Consider the following 22,812-nt stretch of genomic DNA (forward strand, 5'->3'; position numbering starts at 1 on the left):
TTAAATACATTATATTTAATAAAGTGTGTAAAATAAATAAAGTATATTTAATAAAGTGTGTGAATTAAATAAATACTTTATTAAATATAATTATTTAATTCACACACTTTATTAAATATACTTAATTTACTAAAGTATATTTAATAAAGTGTGTAAAATAAAGTATATTTAATAAAGTGTATTTATTAAATACACTTTATTATAAAATATATAATATATAAAGTATATTTATATACTTTAGTAAGTAAAAATACTTTATTTACTAAAGTATATTTAATAAAGTTTGTAAAATAAAGTATATTTAATAAAGTGTGTAAAATAAATACATTATATTTAATAAAGTGGTAAAATAAAGTATATTTAATAAAGTGTGTGAATTAAATAAATTATATTTAATAAAGTGTGTAAAATAAATAAAGTATATTTAATAAAGTGTGTGAATTAAATAAATACTTTATTAAATATAATTATTTAATTCACACACTTTATTAAATATACTTTATTTACTAAAGTATATTTAATAAAGTGTGTAAAATAAAGTATATTTAATAAAGTGTCTTTATTAAATACACTTTATTATAAAATATATAATATATAAAGTATATTTATATACTTTAGTAAATAAATACACTTTATTTATTAAAGTATATTTAATAAAGTTTGTATAATAAAATATATTTAATAAAGTGTGTGAATTTAATAAAGTATATTTAATAATGTGTGAATTAAATAAATTATATTTTATTAAATAGAATTTATTTAATTCACATACTTTATTAAATAGACTTTATTTATTCGAGTATATTTAATAAAGTGTGTAAAATAAAGTATATTCAATAAAGTGTGTAAAATAAATAAAGTATATTTAATAAAGTGTGTGAATTAAATAAATTATACTTTATTAATTATTTATTTATTGAATATGAATTATTAATTAATAATTTAATTATTAAATATTAATTTATTATTAAATAAATTACACTTTATTAAATATAATTGATTTAATTCACACACTTTATTAAATAGACTTTATTTACTAAAGTGTGTAAAATAAAGTATATTTAATAAAGTGTGTGAATTAAATAAATTATATTCAATAAAGTGTGTAAAATAAATAAAGTATATTTAATAAAGTGTGTGAATTAAATAAATTATACTTTATTAAATATAATTGATTTAAATCACACACTTTATCAAACACACAATATAATACACATAAACAGGTAATATACACACAGTAACAAGTCTGACTGAGGTGTTTTATGGTCACATAAAGTATAAAGTAGTTTCAATATTACACAATCAATATTTCAGATGTCATGAACATTATTTGAATGCAACTTATCTTATTGAGGGAGACTGACGGTCCCAGTGGAGGTCAAAACCCAGCATGGACATGACCAATCAATCCCAGAGTGACTGATGTCAAAGCTCATCGTATTTAAACATTATATTTTGTATTTGAGGTCGCAGTTATAACCATAAAAGTCCGTGCATTTGCTGAATGTATTCTTCACTTGTCAATCTTCTTGCACTCAGATGACTTTCCTCCTCCTTCTTCTTCTTCTTGTTGTTGTGATGTTGCTGGATGTCTCTGGCAATCCTCATGCTGGCTGCTTGTCCACCTGCCAGGTTCACCGCATGGGCTCCAATCTACAGACATGATGAACACCACCTCAGATTTACATCTTGTATTCTCTATGAAGATGATGAACACCATCTCATATTTACATCTTGTATTGTCTATGAAGATGATGAACATAATCTCATATTTCCATCTTGTATTTCACACAAGACTTACCTGCAGAGCCGTGTACTGTCCCATCAGGTAGAGGGGACAGCCCTCCGTCCACTGCAGGCTCTCAGAGATACACGGCCATCCATCCAGCACCTGGAGGGGGACACATTTGCAATGTTTACCATCACTTCTAGAACTTTCTGCACTCACCTGGATAGGGAAGATGCTGATGACTCACCTGGATAGGGAAGATGCTGATGACTCACCTGGATAGGGAAGATGCTCATGACGTCAGAGAGCAGAGGATCTTGTCTGACATCCAGCTTACATCCAGTGGCCAACCAAATCATGTCTCCTGTCCAATCATCTCCACTGCTCACATGAAGTCTCCACTCCTGCTTCTTGTAGCACCAGCTGGCATCCAACACCTGAGTCACACAGCATCCAACACCTGAGTCACACAGCATCCATCACCTGAGTCACACAGCAGTTTGTACACATTAGAGATGCGCGGTTTGCGGGCACAACCGCGGAGTCCGCGGATTATCCGCGGATCGGGCGGATGAAATTAAAAAAAATTAGATTTTATCCGCGGGTCGGGTCGGGTCGGGTCGGGTCGGGTCGGGTCGGGTCGGGCGGTTGAAATAAAACAAAATTAGATTTTAAATAGATTCAGGCGGGTGGCAGTTAAACCAATTGGTAAATATATATACATAGTTAAATGTTGTTACCCACATACGAAAAAACGAGCAGGCACCTGCAGCATATGCCACAACAGAAGAAAAAAAAAAAAAGAGATGGACACTTTCACGGAGCGGAGAAGGGACGCCTCGCCGGGGTCCGGGACCGAGGCCCCTTCCCCCGCGCAGCTTACCTGCCCGCCACCTCTGTTGCCGGGGGCGCGTAACAGGGGTCACTCCGCGCGCAGTGCGCTCACGAAAGGGGTGGGGCTCACCCTGGTTGATATAGACAGCAGGACGGTGGCCATGGAAGTCGGAACCCGCTAAGGAGTGTGGAACAACCCACCTGCCGAATCAACTAGCCCTGAAAATGGATGGCGCTGGAGCGTCGGGCCCATACCCGGCCGTCGCCGGCAGCGAGACGCGCTTGGAGGTGCGCTCAGCGCGGCTCCCATATGATTGCGCACTGGTGTGCGTCTGGGTCGTGACAGCGTGGCACGCGAATGTCTGTGCTGCATTGGATCAGCCTCCTTTCTTTAACAGGCAAAAGCTTTATAACCTCACCATACCTGCCAACTTTTGAAATCAGAAAAACCTAGTAGCCAGGGTCCAGGGGCCGCAGGCCCCGGTAGGTCCAGGACAAAGTCCTGGTGGAGGGTTCAGGGCTTCGCCCCCCGACGCAAAATGATTATTAGCATTCAGACAGGTTAAAATGTTGCTAAAACCATCACTTTTCTATCAGTCACAGTGACTTTTCAAAACAAAAATATTACAGCAAAAATCATATGGGTTGATTGACATGTTTATTCTGTAAGCTAACTTCAATAGTTTGAAATTATTTTGACAGTTAATGCCAGTTATCCTGTCAACCTTTCACAAGACTTCAATTTGTTCATTGAAAGTATAAACAGTATAAACACTTTTTACAGTAAACAAATGGTAAAACAGTACTAAACAATTCCATTAAAAAAAAAATTGGTGTCATTATTAACTTTCTGTCCAAGCTTGTATAATCTACTGCCTTGTTCAATTGTAAAAAATATTCTGTGCCTAAAATTCACATTTCTATCACAATTATCATACTGTAAACATGGTAAGCTAACTTCATTAAAATTAATAGTCCTGTCAATAGCATGGAATTACAATTCAAATGTAGTTTTTTTGTAAGCCTTTCAAAAGAATTCAAAATATGAAAAATGAATGAAAATTAATTTAAGCCATCAGACACTTGAAAAGTGGCACATCACATCTCTAATGTAATCATTTGAACTTTTCAACAGAAATAGCACTGCAAAAATATTAAGGACATACTTCTGTATTTTGGTAGTTATGCTGTCAACATTTAACAAGATTTCTTCAACTTGGACTTGAAAGCATAAATAGTATAAACACTTTTAACAGTATAACAGTACTAAACAATTCCAATAGATAACATTGGTGTCATTACCTTTTTGTGGCTAAAATCCAAATTGATTCTATCAGATTGATCATACTGCAAAAATGATATGGTAACTTTATGATAAGTTTACTTGAAGTGGCATAAAACACTGAAAGTGATTGTTCCTATAACCCCTTTGTTTCAAATGTTTGTTCCACTTGTGGCAGTCGGGCACCAGCATACCGTCTTTGACAACTTGAAGTGGCATAAAACACTGAAAGTGATTGTTCCTATAACCCCTTTGTTTTAAATGTTTTGTGTATTTCAAAGACGTGCTGTGAAATACAGCCGACAGGATTGCGCACCAAACACGAAGCAAGGCCAAAGCGCATGCATGGTGCAGGAAAACAAAGGACTTCTTTCATTTAAGGTTTGTGATAAACCATCAAACTCATTCGTTAAAAGGACTCTATAGTAATATAAAGTGAGTTTTTCTGGACATTATCATGCAAGAAAAGTTTATTTTTGGGACCGCGATCACCGCGTAATGATTTTTAAAGGTTGCATTACAAACATGTAACTGTCCCATGTGATCAGCCAGTGCGATTGGAAGTCCATGCTCAATTATTGCCTCCGTAAATAAAACTTCGGCATTTATCACATCCAAAGAATCTGTTTGGGCGACGAAAAACGTTGAAAGTTTTCCACTTGTATCGCTAGCAACGGCATTAGACTTGTGTTTTTTTGTCCCAACGTGGTCTTTTACATCGCTAATTCCTCCGTGTCCGATCGAAAAACTTGTCTGCACAAGGTGCAATTCGCGTAGTTTTCACCCTTTTTTTTTTTTAATTAATGAAAAACCGTATTTTTTATCACTGCAACCGTAACCCGGAATAGGTTGATGAAAACCGTACGAATTACGGGAAAACCGGAGTAGTTGGCAGGTATGCCTCTTTAATGCCTTGCATCGTCTATATTAGATATAAAACAACGGGCGGATGGCGGGCGGGTGCGGTTCTGATCAAATGTTACATCGGGTGGATGGCGGATGGTTGACGACTTTCTGATGCGGTTGCGGATGAAATAGTTGCCTATCCGCGCATCTCTAGTACACATGGTCAGCATCCATCATGGCCTTCTTCCTTGACTAGTACTCTCAATTTTACCTCCTCAAAGAGCTAATATGGAAACCATGTCAAAAATAGAAGAATATCTCAAAAGAAAAAGGCAATATGTCAAAGATCCTCTATATGACAGGAGGGTTTGCTGCTTTTTAAGGACTGATTGCAAAGCTTATGTAACGAAATTTCGTTCTTATCTGTGCTGTAAAGTTCAAATTTGAATGACAGTAAAAAGGAAGTCTAAGTCTAAGTCTAAAAGCACTAGTCAAAGATCCTCTATATAACAGAAGTGTTTGCTATGTTTAAGTATTAACTAGGCGCTAGTCAAAGATCCTCTATATAACAGATGTGTTTGCTATGTTTAAGTATTAACTAAGCGCTAGTCAAAGATCCTCTATACAACAGATGTGTTTGCTATGTTTAAGTATTAACTAAGCGCTAGTCAAAGATCCTCTATACAACAGATGTGTTTGCTATGTTTAAGTATTAGCTAAGCGCCAGTCAAAGATCCTCTATATGACAGGAGTGTTTGCTGTTTAAGTATTAACTAAGCGCTAGTCAAAGATCCTCTATATAACAGGAGTGTTTGCTGTTTAAGTATTAACTAAACGCCAGTCAAAGATCCTCTATATGACAGGAGTGTTTGCTGTTTAAGTATTAACTAAGTGCTAGTCAAAGATCCTCTATATGACAGGAGTGTTTGCTGTTTAAGTATTAACTAAGCGCTAGTCAAAGATCCTCTATATGACAGGAGTGTTTGCTGTTTAAGTATTAACTAAGCGCCAGTCAAAGATCCTCTATATGACAGGAGTGTTTGCTGTCTAAGTATTAACTAAGCGCTAGTCAAAGATCCTCTATATGACAGGAGTGTTTGCTGTTTAAGTATTAACTAAGCGCCAGTCAAAGATCCTCTATATGACAGGAGTGTTTGCTGTTTAAGTATTAACTAAGCGCTAGTCAAAGATCCTCTATATGACAGGAGTGTTTGCTGTTTAAGTATTAACTAAGCGCTAGTCAAAGATCCTCTATATGACAGGAGTGTTTGCTGTTTAAGTATTAACTAAGCGCTAGTCAAAGATCCTCTATATGACAGGAGTGTTTGCTGTTTAAGTATTAACTAAGCGCTAGTCAAAGATCCTCTATATAACAGGAGTGTTTGCTGTTTAAGTATTAACTAAGCGCCAGTCAGAGATCCTCTATATGACAGGAGTGTTTGCTGTTTAAGTATTAACTAAGCGCTAGTCAAAGATCCTCTATATGACAGGAGTGTTTGCTGTTTAAGTATTAACTAAGCGCTAGTCAAAGATCCTCTATATGACAGGAGTGTTTGCTGTTTAAGTATTAACTAAGCGCTAATCAAAGATCCTCTATAAGACAGGAGTGTTTGCTGTTTAAGTATTAACTAAGCGCTAGTCAAAGATCCTCTATATAACAGGAGTGTTTGCTGTTTAAGTATTAACTAAGCGCCAGTCAGAGATCCTCTATATGACAGGAGTGTTTGCTGTTTAAGTATTAACTAAGCGCTAGTCAAAGATCCTCTACATGACAGGAGTGTTTGCTGTTTAAGTATTAACTAAGCGCCAGTCAAAGATCCTCTATATGACAGGAGTGTTTGCTGTTTAAGTATTAACTAAGCGCTAGTCAAAGATCCTCTATATGACAGGAGTGTTTGCTGTTTAAGTATTAACTAAGCGCCAGTCAAAGATCCTCTATATGACAGGAGTGTTTGCTGTTTAAGTATTAACTAAGCGCCAGTCAAAGATCCTCTATATGACAGGAGTGTTTGCTGTTTAAGTATTAACTAAGCGCCAGTCAAAGATCCTCTATATGACAGGAGTGTTTGCTGTTTAAGTATTAACTAAGCGCCAGTCAAAGATCCTCTATATGACAGGAGTGTTTGCTGTTGAAGTCCACCAATTATGGTCAAGCTGTTACCTGACAGTAAGACCTGACTTCCACCTGTCCTTTCAGAATAAAAGGTCTCAGGTGCATGTAGGCCTGCGGGGTGACGGCCCCTCCCTTCCTGGCCTGACCAATCATAGCCAGGCGTGCGTGAAGACTCCTCTGCTGGTAGAACTGTCTCAGGTGTGCTCGGGCGTCCATCTTGACGCCGTGGTCCAGGTGCGAGTAGCGGCCCAGCAGACCTTCCACGTCACCCGCGTCAAACTGCCTCAGCTGCAGAGACAGCACAGCACCAAAGACATCAAAGACATCAAAGACATCAAAGACATGAAAGACATCAAAGACATAAAAGAAAGCACAGGAGAAAGACATAAAAGACAAAAAAGGCATAAAAGATATAAAATACATAAAAGACATAAAAGACATAAAATATATAAAATACATGACATAAAAAACATAAAAGACATATAAGACAAAAGACATACATGACATAAAAGACATAAAAGGTATAAAATATATAAAATACATAAAAGACATAAAAGGCATAAAAGACATAAAAGACATAAAAGACATAAAATATATAAAAGACATAAAAGACATAAAATACATTATACATAAAAGACATAAAAGGCATAAAAGACAAAATATATAAAATACATAAAAGACATAAAAAACATAAAAGACATAAAATAAAAGACATAAAAGACATAACATATATAAAATACATAAGACATAAAAGACATAAAAGACATAAAATAAAAGACATAAAAGACATAAAAGACATAAAATATATAAAATACATAAGACATAAAAAACATAAAAGACATAAAAGACATATAAGACAAAAGATATAAAATACATGACAAAAAAGGCATAAAAGACATAAAAGGTATAAAACATATAAAATACATAAAAGACATAAAAGACATAAAAGGCATAAAAGACATAAAAGACAAAATATATAAAAGACATAATAGACATAAAATATATAAAAGACATAAAATACATAAAATACATTAATACATAAAAGACATAAAAGGCATAAAAGACATAAAAGACAAAATATATAAAATACATAAAAGACATAAAAAACATAAAAGACATAAAAGACATAAAATAAAAGACATAAAAGACATAAAATATATAAAATACATAAGACATAAAAGACATAAAAGACATACAAGACATAAAATAAAAGACATAAAATACATAAAAGACATAAAATAAAATATATGAAATACATAAAAGACAAAAATGCATAATAGACATAAAATACATAAAATATATAAAATACATAAAAGATATAAAAGACATAAAAGACATAAAATATATAAAAGACATAAATGACATAAAAGACAAAAAACATAAAACACATGAAAGACATAAATGATATAAAAGACATAAAAGATCATAAAATCAAATATATAAAATACATAAAAGACATAAAAAACAAAATGCATAAAATACATAAAAGACATAAAAGACATAAAATATATAAAATATATAAAATACATAAAAGACATAAAAGACAAAAAACATAAAACACATAAAAGACATAAATGATATAAAAGACATAAACGATCATAAAGCTGGCGTCAATGTGCAAGGTGCAGTAATTACCTGCAGGTGCAGTACTTACCTGCAGGTGCAGTAATTACCTACAGGTGCAGTTTTTACCTACAGGTGCAGTAATTACCTGCAGGTGCAGTAATTACCTGCAGGTGCAGTAATTACCTGCAGGTGCTTCCGCATCACCCAGGTCACATGACTGGCGCCTCGCTGCAGCGCCATGGCGACCACGTGGGCGCTGGTCAGCCCTCCGCCCACCACCATGACCCTGTGACCTGGCTCACACACGCCTCCACACACACCCGCTCATTCATAGTTAGCCTTTTATTGTGAAGGTGTTGTGTTTGGCGTGGTCTTACTTCCTGTCACGTCTCCGTGGTCTTGCTGAGCGGACAGAAAGTGCATGAGGCGCACCGTGTGCTGCAGGCGTCCTTCTGGAAACTTCTCCTCCAGGTCCGTGACCCACGACGGAATGTTGGCCATCTGGGCCCGGGTGGGGCCCGTTGCCATGACGACACGTCGGGCTTGTCGCATGGCGCCGTCTTGAAAGTGGACTTGAAAATGTGTCACTCGTCTTGCCCCGCCTCCTTTTTTGTCTTCCTTCTCGGCTTCTTGGGTCACAGGAAGTATGCGAGTCACACTTCCCTTCACCAGGAACTTGTCCAGGTCGTATCGCTGCACCTGTTGGTCCACAGGTGTCTCCTTAAACCAGGTGAGTTCTTTTAACCATTAGCATTCTAATGTTAGCATTATAGCTTTTTAGCAGGTGTCAATTGGAGTTGCTTCTTGTGAAAAATGAGTTGGAATTTCACAAGAAAAAGGACACAATTTCACAAGAAAAACGTAGAATGTTGGCAATAGTATAATAAAAGTCCTCATTTTATTGAAAATGTGACAAGAAAAAGTGAACATTGTCATGTCTGTGTAATCATGTTTTGTGTTAAGTCATGTTTTTGTTTAGTTATAGGAATCTTTAGTTTCTGGCTTTTCACTCCCTTGTCTTGTTTGCATGATTACCCATTAGTTTCACTTGTTCCACGTTTGGACTCATTGTGCACTCTTGTTTGTCACCATAGCAACCATTAGTTTTCACCTGTCACGTCACGCACCTGTTTCACGTTTTGAGTCACGCACCTGCTTTCACTAATCATGTCCATAGTATTTAAGTTCATTCATTTTCTGTTGTTCGTGCTGACGACCTCACACCACATTTATGCTCTGTCCATTCCTCTAAGATCCTGCTTCATGTCCCTTGTCAAAGTAAGTTTTGGTTCCATGTTTATAGTCTTTTTGTTTTTCATAGTTTATTCTCCGCCACTGTGTGCGCTTTCATTTATTCCTTTTTTTTTTTGATAATAATAAATCATGTACCTTAATTCCCGTCTCGCCCGTGCCAACTTTCCGTTGCATCCTGGAAAAGCAAACTCCCAAGATCAAGTCGTGACAAACGTGTGCAATATTAAGATAAAAGTTGGAATTTTACTCAATAACAGTTGCAATTTTACAAGAAAAGCTTAAAATGTTGTCAATTTTATGAAAAGAGTCGTCATTTTACTCGACAAAAGTCACAATTTTATAAGAAAACTTCAAAATTGTGGCAATGTTATAATAATAATCGGAATTTTACTTGGCAAAATTGTGACAAAAGTCATCATTTTACTCCAAAAAGGTCACTATTTTACAAGAACAACAAAAAAAATTGGCAATATTGTGATAAAAGTCCCAATTTGATATGACAAATGTCACCATTTTGCATCAAAAAGTAATATTTTTCCAATTTAAAAAAAAAGTAATAATTTTACGAGAAAATATTGCAATATTACAGAAACAGAAAGAATATGAGAAATTGTTCTCAATTTTTTTAAAGAAAAAAGTCGACACATTGTGAGAAAAAGACTGCTTTTAGTTAATTTATTTTATTTTTTTGTTTGTAATTGTTTTTTTAATCTTCATTATGTACTTCAAGTTATTACAGTATGTCTCTATATATATATTTATTTGTTTTATTCATTTTGGCCAAAGGGGGGCACATTTCAATTTCTTACACACACTTGTTATTTCATATGTTGACCAGAGGGGGAGCACTTTTAAAAGCGACATTAGAAAAATCCCTCCTTTTTGGGACCACCCTCATTTTGATAGATGTCACCACAAATGAGACATTGTCTATTAGATGCAATGTTATTGATTTATGACATCACTTGTTCACACCTCCTCATATGGAAGATACTTTTCCTTCTTCATGTCTCAAGAAGGGCAGAAATACAAGAACACACACACACACACACACACAGGGTGTAACCTGGTCTTGAAAGAAGTCCACAGTGAGTTTGGTCCCTGGCAGACTGAGGAACATGTTCTTCTGGAGTGTGAAGGTGACCTTCAGACGTTTCCTCTCCTTCTTGCCGAGCGGCGTGTCGTTGAAGAAAGTGTTTTCGTCCAGGATGAACACCTGCTCGGGAAGACTGTGGAGTTCGGCCGAGCGATTGTTCTTCAACGCAAACTCCTGCAGCGCCATCTGAAATACACACACACACACACACACACACACACACACACACACACACACACACACACACACACACACACACACACACACCATTGCTTTAATTGTGGACATAAGTGTGTGTGTGTGTGTGTGTGTGTGTGTGTGTGTGTGTGTGTGTGTGTGTGTGTGTGTGTGTGTGTGTGTGTGTGTGTGTGTGTGTTCTTGTATTTCTATCCTTCTTGAGACATGAAGAAGGAAAAGTATCTTCCATATGAGGAGGTGTGAACAAGTGATGACATAAATCATGGTCCCAATATGGAGAACAATTGCATAGAATAGACAATGTCTAATTTGCACCCCTGCTGGTGAAATCTATCAACATTAGGGTGGTCCCAAAAAAATTGACTGTCAACATATGAAATAACAAGTGTGTGCAAAAAATTGAAATGCGCCCCCTTTGGCCAAAATGAATCAAACAAATAAATAAATATGTAAATAAAGACATACTGTAATAACTTGAAGTAAATAAAGACGATTAAAAAACAATTACACACAAAATTTGAATACAAAATTATTTTGTATGTAAAATGATTAATTTTTAATGCAAAATGGTGACATTTGTCATATAAAATTCAGACTTTTATCACAATTTTTTTGTTGTTCTTGTAAAATAGTAACATTTTTTGAGTAAAAGTATGACTTTTGTCATCATTTTGCCAAGTAAAATTCCCATTATTATTATAATATTGACAACATTTGAAAGTTTTCTTACAAAATTGTGACTTTTGTCGAGTAAATTTAAGACTCTTTTCATAAAATTGCCAACATTTTAAGCTTTTCTTGTAAAATTGTGACTGTTGTCGAGTAAAATTCCAACTTGTATCATAATATTGCACACATGTTCACTTTTTCTTGTCACATTTTGACTTGCGTTGAGTAAAATGAGGACTTTTGTTATAATACTGACAACATCTTAAGTTTTCTTGTGAAATTCCAACTCATTTTTCACAACAAGCTTTTTCATATTTGCATAATATGTTTATATTATTAATGTTGTAAATACACTTCTTTATATATTTAAAGAGGTAGGCATTTTTCTCAGGTCTCAAGAAGGTAACTAATACAAGTGCGTGCGTGTGTGTGTGTGTGTGTGTGTGTGTGTGTGTGTGTGTGTGTGTGTGTGTGTGTGTGTGTGTGTGTGTGTTCTTGTATTCCTACCCTTCTTGAGACATGAAGAAGGAAAAGTATCTTCCATATGAGGAGGTGTGAACAAGTGATGACATAAATCATGGTCCCAATATGGAGAACAATTGCATAGAATAGACAATGTCTAATTTGCACCCCTGCTGGTGAAATCTATCAACATTAGGGTGGTCCCAAAAAAATTGACTGTCAATATATGAAATAACAAGTGTGTGCAAAAAAAATTGAAGTGTTCCCCCTTTTGGCCAATATATGAAATAACAAGTGTGTGTGAGAAATTGAAATGCGCCCCTTTTGGCCAAAATGAATCAAACAAATAAATAAATATGTAAATAAAGACATACTGTAACAACTTGAAGTAAATAAAGACGATTAAAAAACAATTACAAACAAAATTTAAATGCAAAATTATTTTGTATGTAAAATGATTACTTTTTAATGCAAAATGGTGACATTTGTCATATAAAATTATTACTTTTATCACAATAGTGCAGATTTTTTTGTTGTTCTTGTAAAATAGTAACATTTTTTGAGTAAAAGTATGACTTTTGTCATCATTTTTCCAAGTAAAATTCCCATTATTATTATAATATTGACAACATTTGAAAGTTTTCTTACAAAATTGTGACTTTTGTCGAGTAAATTTAAGACTCTTTTCATAAAATTGCCAACATTTTAAGCTTTTCTTGTAAAATTGTGACTGTTGTTGAGTAAAATTCCAACTTGTATCATAATATTGCACACATGTTCACTTTTTCTTGTCACATTTTGACTTGCGTTGAGTAAAATGACGACTTTTGTTATAATACTGACAACATCTTAAGTTTTCTTGTGAAATTCCAACTCATTTTTCACAACAAGCTTTTTCATATTTGCATAATATGTTTATATTATTAATGTTGTAAATACACTTCTTTATATATTTAAAGAGGTAGGCATTTTTCTCAGGTCTCAAGAAGGTAACTAATACAAGTGTGTGTGTGTGTGTGTGTGTGTGTGTGTGTGTGTGTGTGTGTTCTTGTATTTCTATCCTTCTTGAGACATGAAGAAGGAAAAGTATCTTCCATATGAGGAGGTGTGAACAAGTGATGACATAAATCATGGTCCCAATATGGAGAACAATTGCATAGAATAGACAATGTCTAATTTGCACCCCTGCTGGTGAAATCTATCAACATTAGGGTGGTCCCAAAAAAATTGACTGTCAATATATGAAATAACAAGTGTGTGCAAAAAATTTGAAGTGTTCCCCCCTTCTGGCCAATATATGAAATAACAAGTGTGTGTAAGAAATTGAAATGCGCCCCCTTTGGCCAAAATGAATCAAACAAATAAATAAATATGTAAATAAAGACATACTGTAATAACTTGAAGTAAATAAAGACGATTAAAAAACAATTACAAACAAAATTTAAATGCAAAATTATTTTGTATGTAAAATGATTAATTTTTAATGCAAAATGGTGACATTTGTCATATAAAATTCTGACTTTTATCACAATAGTGCAGATTTTTTTTTTTGTTCTTGTAAAATAGTAACATTTTTTGAGTAAAAGTATGACTTTTGTCATCATTTTGCCAGGTAAAATTCCCATTATTATTATAATATTGACAACATTTGAAAGTTTTCTTACAAAATTGTGACTTTTGTCGAGTAAATTTAAGACTCTTTTCATAAAATTGCCAACATTTTAAGCTTTTCTTGTAAAATTGTGACTGTTGTTGAGTAAAATTCCAACTTGTATCATAATATTGCACACATGTTCACTTTTTCTTGTCACATTTTGACTTGCGTTGAGTAAAATGACGACTTTTGTTATAATACTGACAACATCTTAAGTTTTCTTGTGAAATTCCAACTCATTTTTCACAACAAGATTTTTCATATTTGCATAATATGTTTATATTATTAATGTTGTAAATACACTTCTTTATATATTTAAAGAGGTAGGCATTTTTCTCAGGTCTCAAGAATGTAACTAATACCAGTGCGTGTGTGTGTGTGTGTGTGTGTGTTCTTGTATTCCTACCCTTCTTGAGACATGAAGAAGGAAAAGCATCTTCCATATGAGGAGGTGTGAACAAGTGATGACATAAATCATGGTCCCAATATGGAGAACAATTGCATAGAATAGACAATGTCTAATTTGCACCCCTGCTGGTGAAATCTATCAACATTAGGGTGGTCCCAAAAAAATTGACTGTCAACATATGAAATAACAAGTGTGTGCTAAAAATTTGAAGTGTTCCCCCTTCTGGCCAATATATGAAATAACAAGTGTGTGTAAGAAATTGAAATGCGCCCCCTTTGGCCAAAATGAATCAAACAAATAAATAAATATGTAAATAAAGACATACTGTAATAACTTGAAGTAAATAAAGACGATTAAAAAACAATTACAAACAAAATTTAAATGCAAAATTATTTTGTATGTAAAATGATTACTTTTTAATGCAAAATGGTGACATTTGTCATATAAAATTATTACTTTTATCACAATAGTGCAGATTTTTTTGTTGTTCTTGTATAATAGTAAAAAATTTTGAGTAAAAGTATGACTTTTGTCATCATTTTGCCAAGTAAAATTCCCATTATTATTATAATATTGACAACATTTTAATGTTTTCTTACACAATTGTGACTTTTGTCGAGTAAATTTAAAACTCTTTTCATAAAATCGCCAACATTTTAAGCTTTTCTTGTAAAATTGTGACTGTTGTTGAGTAAAATTCCAACTTGTATCATAATATTGCACAAATGTTCACTTTTTCTTGTCACATTTTGACTTGCGTTGAGTAAAATGACGACTTTTGTTATAATACTGACAACATCTTAAGTTTTCTTGTGAAATTCCAACTCATTTTTCACAACAAGCTTTTTCATATTTGCATAATATGTTTATATTATTAATGTTGTAAATACCTGCGATGAGGTGGCGACTTGTCCAGGGTGTACACCGCCTTCCGCCCGATTGTAGCTGAGATAGGCTCCAGCGCCCCCCCGCGACCCCAAAGGGAATAAGCGGTAGAAAATGGATGGATGGATGGATGTTGTAAATACACTTCTTTATATATTTAAAGAGGTAGGCATTTTTCTCAGGTCTCAAGAAGGTAACTAATACAAGTGCGCGTGTGTGTGTGTGTGTGTGTGTGTGTGTGTGTGTGTGTGTGTGTGTGTGTGTGTGTTCTTGTATTTCTATCCTTCTTGAGACATGAAGAAGGAAAAGCATCTTCCATATGAGGAGGTGTGAACAAGTGATGACATAAATCATGGTCCCAATATGGAGAACAATTGCATAGAATAGACAATGTCTAATTTGCACCCCTGCTGGTGAAATCTATCAACATTAGGGTGGTCCCAAAAAAATTGACTGTCAATATATGAAATAACAAGTGTGTGCAAACAATTTGAAGTGTTCCCCCTTCTGGCCAATATATGAAATAACAAGTGTGTGTAAGAAATTGAAATGCGCCCCCTTTGGCCAAAATGAATCAAACAAATAAATAAATATGTAAATAAAGACATACTGTAATAACTTGAAGTAAATAAAGACGATTAAAAAACAATTACAAACAAAATTTAAATGCAAAATTATTTTGTATGTAAAATGATTACTTTTTAATGCAAAATGGTGACATTTGTCATATAAAATTCTGACTTTTATCACAATAGCGCAGATTTTTTTGTTGTTCTTGTAAAATAGTAAAATTTTTTGAGCAAAAGTATGACTTTTGTCATCATTTTGCCAAGTAAAATTCCCATTATTATTATAATATTGACAACATTTTAAAGTTTTCTTACAAAATTGTGACTTTTGTCGAGTAAATTTAAGACTCTTTTCATAAAATTGCCAACATTTTAAGGTTTTCTTGTAAAATTGTGACTGTTGTCGAGTAAAATTCCAACTTGTATCATAATATTGCACACATGTTCACTTTTTCTTGTCACATTTTGACTTGCGTTGAGTAAAATGACGACTGTTGTTATAATACTGACAACATCTTAAGTTTTCTTGTGAAATTCCAACTCATTTTTCACAACAAGCTTTTTCATATTTGCATAATATGTTTATATTATTAATGTTGTAAATACACTTCTTTATATATTTAAAGAGGTAGGCATTTTTCTCAGGTCTCAAGAAGGTAACTAATACAAGTGTGTGTGTGTGTGTGTGTGTGTGTGTGTGTGTGTGTGTGTGTGTGTGTGTGTGTGTGTGTGTGTGTGTGTGTGTGTGTGTGTTCTTGTATTTCTATCCTTCTTGAGACATGAAGAAGGAAAAGTATCTTCCATATGAGGAGGTGTGAACAAGTGATGACATAAATCATGGTCCCAATATGGAGAACAATTGCATAGAATAGACAATGTCTAATTTGCACCCCTGCTGGTGAAATCTATCAACATTAGGGTGGTCCCAAAAAAATTGACTGTCAACATATGAAATAACAAGTGTGTGCAAAAAATTGAAATTCGCCCCCTTTGGCCAAAATGAATCAAACAAATAAATAAATATGTAAATAAAGACATACTGTAATAACTTGAAGTAAATAAAGACGATTAAAAAACAATTACAAACAAAATTTAAATGCAAAATTATTTTGTATGTAAAATGATTAATTTTTAATGCAAAATGGTGACATTTGTCATATAAAATTCTGACTTTTATCACAATAGTGGAGATTTTTTTTGTTCTTGTAAAATAGTAACATTTTTTGAGTAAAAGTATGACTTTTGTCATCATTTTGCCAAGTAAAATTCCCATTATTATTATAATATTGACAACATTTGAAAGTTTTCTTACAAAATTGTGACTTTTGTCGAGTAAATTTAAGACTCTTTTGATAAAATTGCCAACATTTTAAGGTTTTCTTGTAAAATTGTGACTGTTGTCGAGTAAAATTCCAACTTGTATCATAATATTGCACAAATGTTCACTTTTTCTTGTCACATTTTGACTTGCGTTGAGTAAAATGACGACTTTTGTTATAATACTGACAACATCTTAAGTTTTCTTGTGAAATTCCAACTCATTTTTCACAACAAGCTTTTTCATATTTGCATAATATGTTTATATTATTAATGTTGTAAATACACTTCTTTATATATTTAAAGAGGTAGGCATTTTTCTCAGGTCTCAAGAAGGTAACTAATACAAGTGCGTACGTGCGTGTGTGTGTGTGTGCGTGTGTGTGTGTGTGTGTGTGTGTGTGTGTGTGTGTGTGTGTGTGTGTGTGTGTGTGCGCACCTTGTTGAGTGGGTCAGTGTGCACCAGAGTGTGTGAGCGCAGGTGAGGGATGTTGAGAGCAGAGAACTGACTGCTCCACAAAGACGTCCAGCGGCCATAACTGTCTACCACCAGGAGGCTGATGACATCATCATCACCTGGCGTGATGACATCATCATCACCTGGCGTGGACTTGGCCAGACTCGCCTCCAGCGACTCGTGTCCTAAAAGAAAGCCAGTCCTGTCACACCCTCTACAGGAAGTTGCATCATCAACATCCTCTTTCACTGATGCACTTCCTGCGATACAAGCAGTCCTGCAGAGTGTTTACTTGTGTGTGAGATCATGTGCGATACAAGCAGTCCTGCAGCGTGTTTATGTGTGTGTGATATCATGTGTGATACAAGCAGTCCTGCAGTGTGTTTACTTGTGTGTGTGATATCATGTGTGATACAGGCAGTCCTGCAGCGTGTTTATGTGTGTGTGATATCATGTGTGATACAAGCAGTCCTGCAGTGTGTTTACTTGTGTGTGTGATATCATGTGTGATACAGGCAGTCCTGCAGCGTGTTTATGTGTGTGTGATATCATGTGTGATACAAGCAGTCCTGCAGAGTGTTTACTTGTGTGTGATATCATGTGCAATACAAGCAGTCCTGCAGCATGTTTGCTTGTGTGTGATATCATGTGTGATACAAGCAGTCCTGCATAGTGTTTACTTGTGTGCGGTATCATGTGTGATACAGGCAGTCCTGCAGCGTGTTTATGTGTGTGTGATATCATGTGTGATACAAGCAGTCCTGCAGAGTGTTTACTTGTGTGTGATATCATGTGCAATACAAGCAGTCCTGCAGCATGTTTGCTTGTGTGTGATATCATGTGTGATACAAGCAGTCCTGCATAGTGTTTACTTGTGTGCGGTATCATGTGTGATACAAGCAGTCCTGCAGCGTGTTTGCTTGTGTGTGATATCATGTGCGATACAAGCAGTCCTGTGTGATATCATGTGTGATACAAGCAGTCCTGCAGCGTGTTTGCTTGTGTGTGATATCATGCGCGATACAAGCAGTCCTGCAGTGTTTACTTGTGTGCGGTATCATGTGTGATACAAGCAGTCCTGCAGAGTGTTTACTTGTGTGTGATATCATGTGTGATACAAGCAGTCCTGCAGAGTGTTTACTTGTGTGTGATATCATGTGCAATACAAGCAGTCCTGCAGCGTGTTTGCTTGTGTGTGATATCATGTGCGATACAAGCAGTCCTGCAGCGTGTTTGCTTGTGTGTGATATCATGTGCGATACAAGCAGTCCTGCAGAGTGTTTACTTGTGTGTGATATAATGTGCGATACAAACAGTCCTGCAGTGTGTTTGCTGGTGTGTGATATCATGTGCGATACAAGCAGTCCTGCAGTGTTTACTTGTGTGCGATATCATGTGTGATACAAGCAGTCCTGCAGCGTGTTTGCTTGTGTGTGATATAATGCGCGATACAAGCAGTCCTGCAGTGTTTACTTGTGTGCGGTATCAAGTGTGATACAAGCAGTCCTGCAGAGTGTTTACTTGTGTGTGATATCATGTGCGATACAAGCAGTCCTGCAGAGTGGTTACTTGTGTGTGATATCATGTGCGATACAAGCAGTCCTGCAGTGTTTACTTGTGTGCTGTATCATGTGTGATACAAGCAGTACTGCAGAGTGTTTACTTGTGTGTGATATCATGTGTGATACAAGCAGTCCTGCAGAGTGTTTACTTGTGTGTGATATCATGTGCAATACAAGCAGTCCTGCAGCGTGTTTGCTTGTGTGTGATATCATGTGTGATACAAGCAGTCCTGCAGAGTGTTTACTTGTGTGTGATATCATGTGTGATACAAGCAGTCCTGCAGCGTGTTTGTTTGTGTGTGATATCATGTGCGATACAAGCAGTCCTGCGGAGTGGTTACTTGTGTGTGATATCATGTGCGATACAAGCAGTCCTGCAGCGTGTTTGCTTGTGTGTGATATCATGTGCTATACAAGCAGTCCTGCAGAGTGTTTACTTGTGTGTGATATAATGTGCGATACAAACAGTCCTGCAGTGTGTTTGCTGGTGTGTGATATCATGTGCAATACAAGCAGTCCTGCAGAGTGTTTACTTGTGTGTGATATCATGTGTGATACAAGTAGTCCTGCAGCGTGATAACAAGTGAAATACAAGCAGTCCTGCACTGTGTTAACTTGTGTGTGATATCATGTGCAATACAAACAGTTCTCCAGCATGTTTACATGTGTGTGATATCATGTGCGATACAAGCAGTCCTGCAGTGTTTACTTGTGTGCGGTATCATGTGCAATACAAGCAGTCCTGCAGTGTTTACTTGTGTGTGATATCATGTGCGATACAAGCAGTCCTGCAGAGTGTTTACTTGTGTGTGATATCATGTGCGATACAAGCATTCCTACAGCATGTTTGCTTGTGTGTGATATCATGTGCGATACAAGCAGTCCTGCAGAGTGTTTGCTTGTGTGTGATATCATGTGCGATACAAGCAGTCCTGCAGTGTTTACTTGTGTGCGATATCATGTGTGATACAAGCAGTCCTGCAGTGTGTTTACTTGTGTGTGATATCATATGTGATACAAGTAGTCTTGCAGCGTGAAAATTAGTGTGTGATATCATGTGCGATACAAGCAGTCCTGCAGCGTGTTAACTTGTGTGTGATATCATGTGCAATACAAACAGTTCTCCAGCATGTTTACATGTGTGTGATATCATGTGCGATACAAGCAGTCCTGCAGAGTGTTTACTTGTGTGCGTTATCATGTGCGATACAAGCAGTCCTGCAGTGTGATGACTAGTGTGTGATAACACGTGCAATACAAGCAGCCCCGCACTGTGTTTACTTGTGTGATATCATGTGCAATACAAGTAGTACTGCAGAGTGTTTACTTGAGTGTGATATCATGTGCGATGCGAGCAGTCCTGCACCGTGTTTACTTGTGTGCGTTATCATGTGCGATACAAGCAGTCCTGCTCCGTGTTTACTTGTGTATGCGACACAAGCAGTCCTGCAGAGTGTTTACTTGTGTGTGATATCATGTGCGATACAAGTGTTTACTTGTACAAAGATGACAGACAGTTAACATCTAAAAGTCCTCCAATAAACACACAATTTATTCTATTTGACTAAAGTCATTGATAAAATGTAAACATGCTAGGCTATAGGCTACTAGGAGCTAGCAGCTACACAACAGCTAAGCACACAAGCTAGACATGTGTACTAATCATTGAACAATTAGTCAATATAAACAAGTACTAAATAATTCTAGTTACATATTACTTACACACACAAAGTCTCCAAGGCAGTATTAGAAAGTATCCAGTAACAAACGTGTCCGCCTCACTCCACTTACTGCATCATGAGCTTAACTTCATGAATTATTGTGACCACTAGGTGTCACAAAAAACAAAAACAACAATGACCATTCCACTTCAACTTAAAGACAGCATTGGTTCACGTCCAGGTTAGGACATGTAATTGTCATTTAGAGGACTAGTAAATAGTTAATATGATAACTAGTGTTAATGATTGTTGACAGGTGAGCATACTGTACCGTGTGTTACCTTCCTCTTGGTCTTGTGGTGTGTTTCCTCCTTCAAGTCAAGTCTCGGAGGTTCCCTGCAGGACGCAGGAGGACCTTCTTCCAGTCCAGGGTCAGGGTGTGAGCGGGACAGGAGGCTGGCCAGGGTCAAGGCGTGAGGACCACCACCGATGATCAACACATCCAACATCTCCATCTGACAGATTTAGTCAGCGATAACATTCATTTGGCTTTTAGAAAAATGTGTATTTGTGCAACTTTGCATTCTTGTCACTCAGGTGTGTCCAAACTTTATCCAGCGAGGGCCACGTTCAGAAAAAATGGAAGGATGTGAGGAACATTTGAGACATGAAAGCAAAGCAATGTACCTCAAATGATGTTCAACTGGCTTTCAAGTACAAACCCCGTTTCCATATGAGTTGGGAAATTGTGTTAGATGTAAATATAAACGGAATACAATGATTTGCAAATCATTTTCAAGCCATATTCAGTTGAATATGCTACAAAGACAACATATTTGATGTTCAAACTCATAAACTTTGCAAATAATAATTAACTTAGAATTTCATGGCTGCAACACGTGCCAAAGTAGTTGGGAAAGGGCATGTTCACCACTGTGTTACATGGCCTTTCCTTTTAACAACACTCAGTAAAGGTTTGGGAACTGAGGAGACACATTTTTGAAGCTTCTCAGGTGGAATTCTTTCCCATTCTTGCTTGATGTACAGCTTAAGTTGTTCAACAGTCCGGGGGTCTCCCTTCTGCTATTTTAGGCTTCATAATGTTTCAATGGGAGACAGGTCTGGACTACAGGCAGGCCAGTCTAGTACCCGCACTCTTTTACTATGAAGCCACGTTGATGTAACACGTGGCTTGGCATCGTCTTGCTGAAATAAGCAGGGGCGTCCATGGTAACGTTGCTTGGATGGCAACATATGTTGCTCCAAAAGCTGTATGTACTAGAGATGCGCGGATAGGCAATTATTTCATCCGCAACCGCATCAGAAAGTCGTCAACCATCCGCCATCCACCCGACCTAACATTTAATCAGAACCGCATCCGCCCGCACCCGCCCGTTGTTATATATCTAATATAGACGATGCAAGGCATTAGTGAGGTTATAAAGCTTTTGCCTGTTAAAGAAAGGAGACTGATCCAATGCAGCACAGACATTTGCGTGCCACGCTGTCACGGCCCAGACGCACACCAGTGCGCAATCATATGGGAGCCGCGCTGAGCGCACCTCCAAGCGCGTCTCGCTGCCGGCGACGGCCGGGTATATGGGCCCGACGCTCCAGCGCCATCCATTTTCAGGGCTAGTTGATTCGGCAGGTGGGTTGTTACACACTCCTTAGCGGGTTCCGACTTCCATGGCCACCGTCCTGCTGTCTATATCAACCAGGGTGAGCCCCACCCCTTTCGTGAGCGCACTGCGCGCGGAGTGACCCCTGTTACGAGCCCCCGGCAACGGGGGTGGCGGGCAGGTAAGCTGCGCGGGCGGAGCGCGCGGAGTGACCCCTGTTACGAGCCCCCGGCCACGGGGGTGGCGGGCAGGTAAGCTGCTTACCTGCTGCGCGTGACGCCGGCCGCGGCGAAGGCGGACGAGGCGGGGTGTCGGTGCGGTGGGCGCGGTGGTGACCCTGGACGTGCGTCGGGCCCTTCTCGCGGATCGCCTCAGCTACGGCTCCCGGTGGGGCCCTCTCGGGGGAAGGGGCCTCGGTCCCGGACCCCGGCGAGGCGTCCCTTCTCCGCTCCGTAAAAGTGTCCATCTCTTTTCTTTTTTTTTCTTCTGTTGTGGCATATGCTGCAGGTGCCTGCTCGTTTTTCGTATGTGGGTAACAACATTTAACTATGTATATATATTTACCAATTGGTTTAACTGCCACCCGCCTGAATCTATTTAAAATCTTTTTTTTCTTTTTTTTCAACC

General features: G+C 36.8%; 1 protein-coding gene across 1 annotated transcript; it reads right to left on the reverse strand.

Annotated features, from left to right (window-relative positions):
* Window positions 1–1,415: 1,415 nt before the first annotated feature.
* On the reverse strand, window positions 1,416–21,072 carry LOC133615766 (uncharacterized). The gene is made up of 9 exons (XM_072914862.1): window positions 20,895–21,072; window positions 17,323–17,525; window positions 10,691–10,906; window positions 8,748–9,069; window positions 8,554–8,678; window positions 6,853–7,092; window positions 2,005–2,166; window positions 1,802–1,891; window positions 1,416–1,653 (listed from the first exon to the last, which is right to left on the reverse strand). Exons 1-9 carry the CDS (start codon window positions 21,070–21,072, stop codon window positions 1,474–1,476), a joined length of 1,716 nt encoding a protein of 571 aa, XP_072770963.1. The 3' UTR covers window positions 1,416–1,473.
* Window positions 21,073–22,812: the final 1,740 nt, after the last annotated feature.

This window comes from Nerophis lumbriciformis, linkage group LG15 (assembly GCF_033978685.3).
Source record: "Nerophis lumbriciformis linkage group LG15, RoL_Nlum_v2.1, whole genome shotgun sequence".
Classification (NCBI taxonomy): domain Eukaryota; kingdom Metazoa; phylum Chordata; class Actinopteri; order Syngnathiformes; family Syngnathidae; genus Nerophis; species Nerophis lumbriciformis.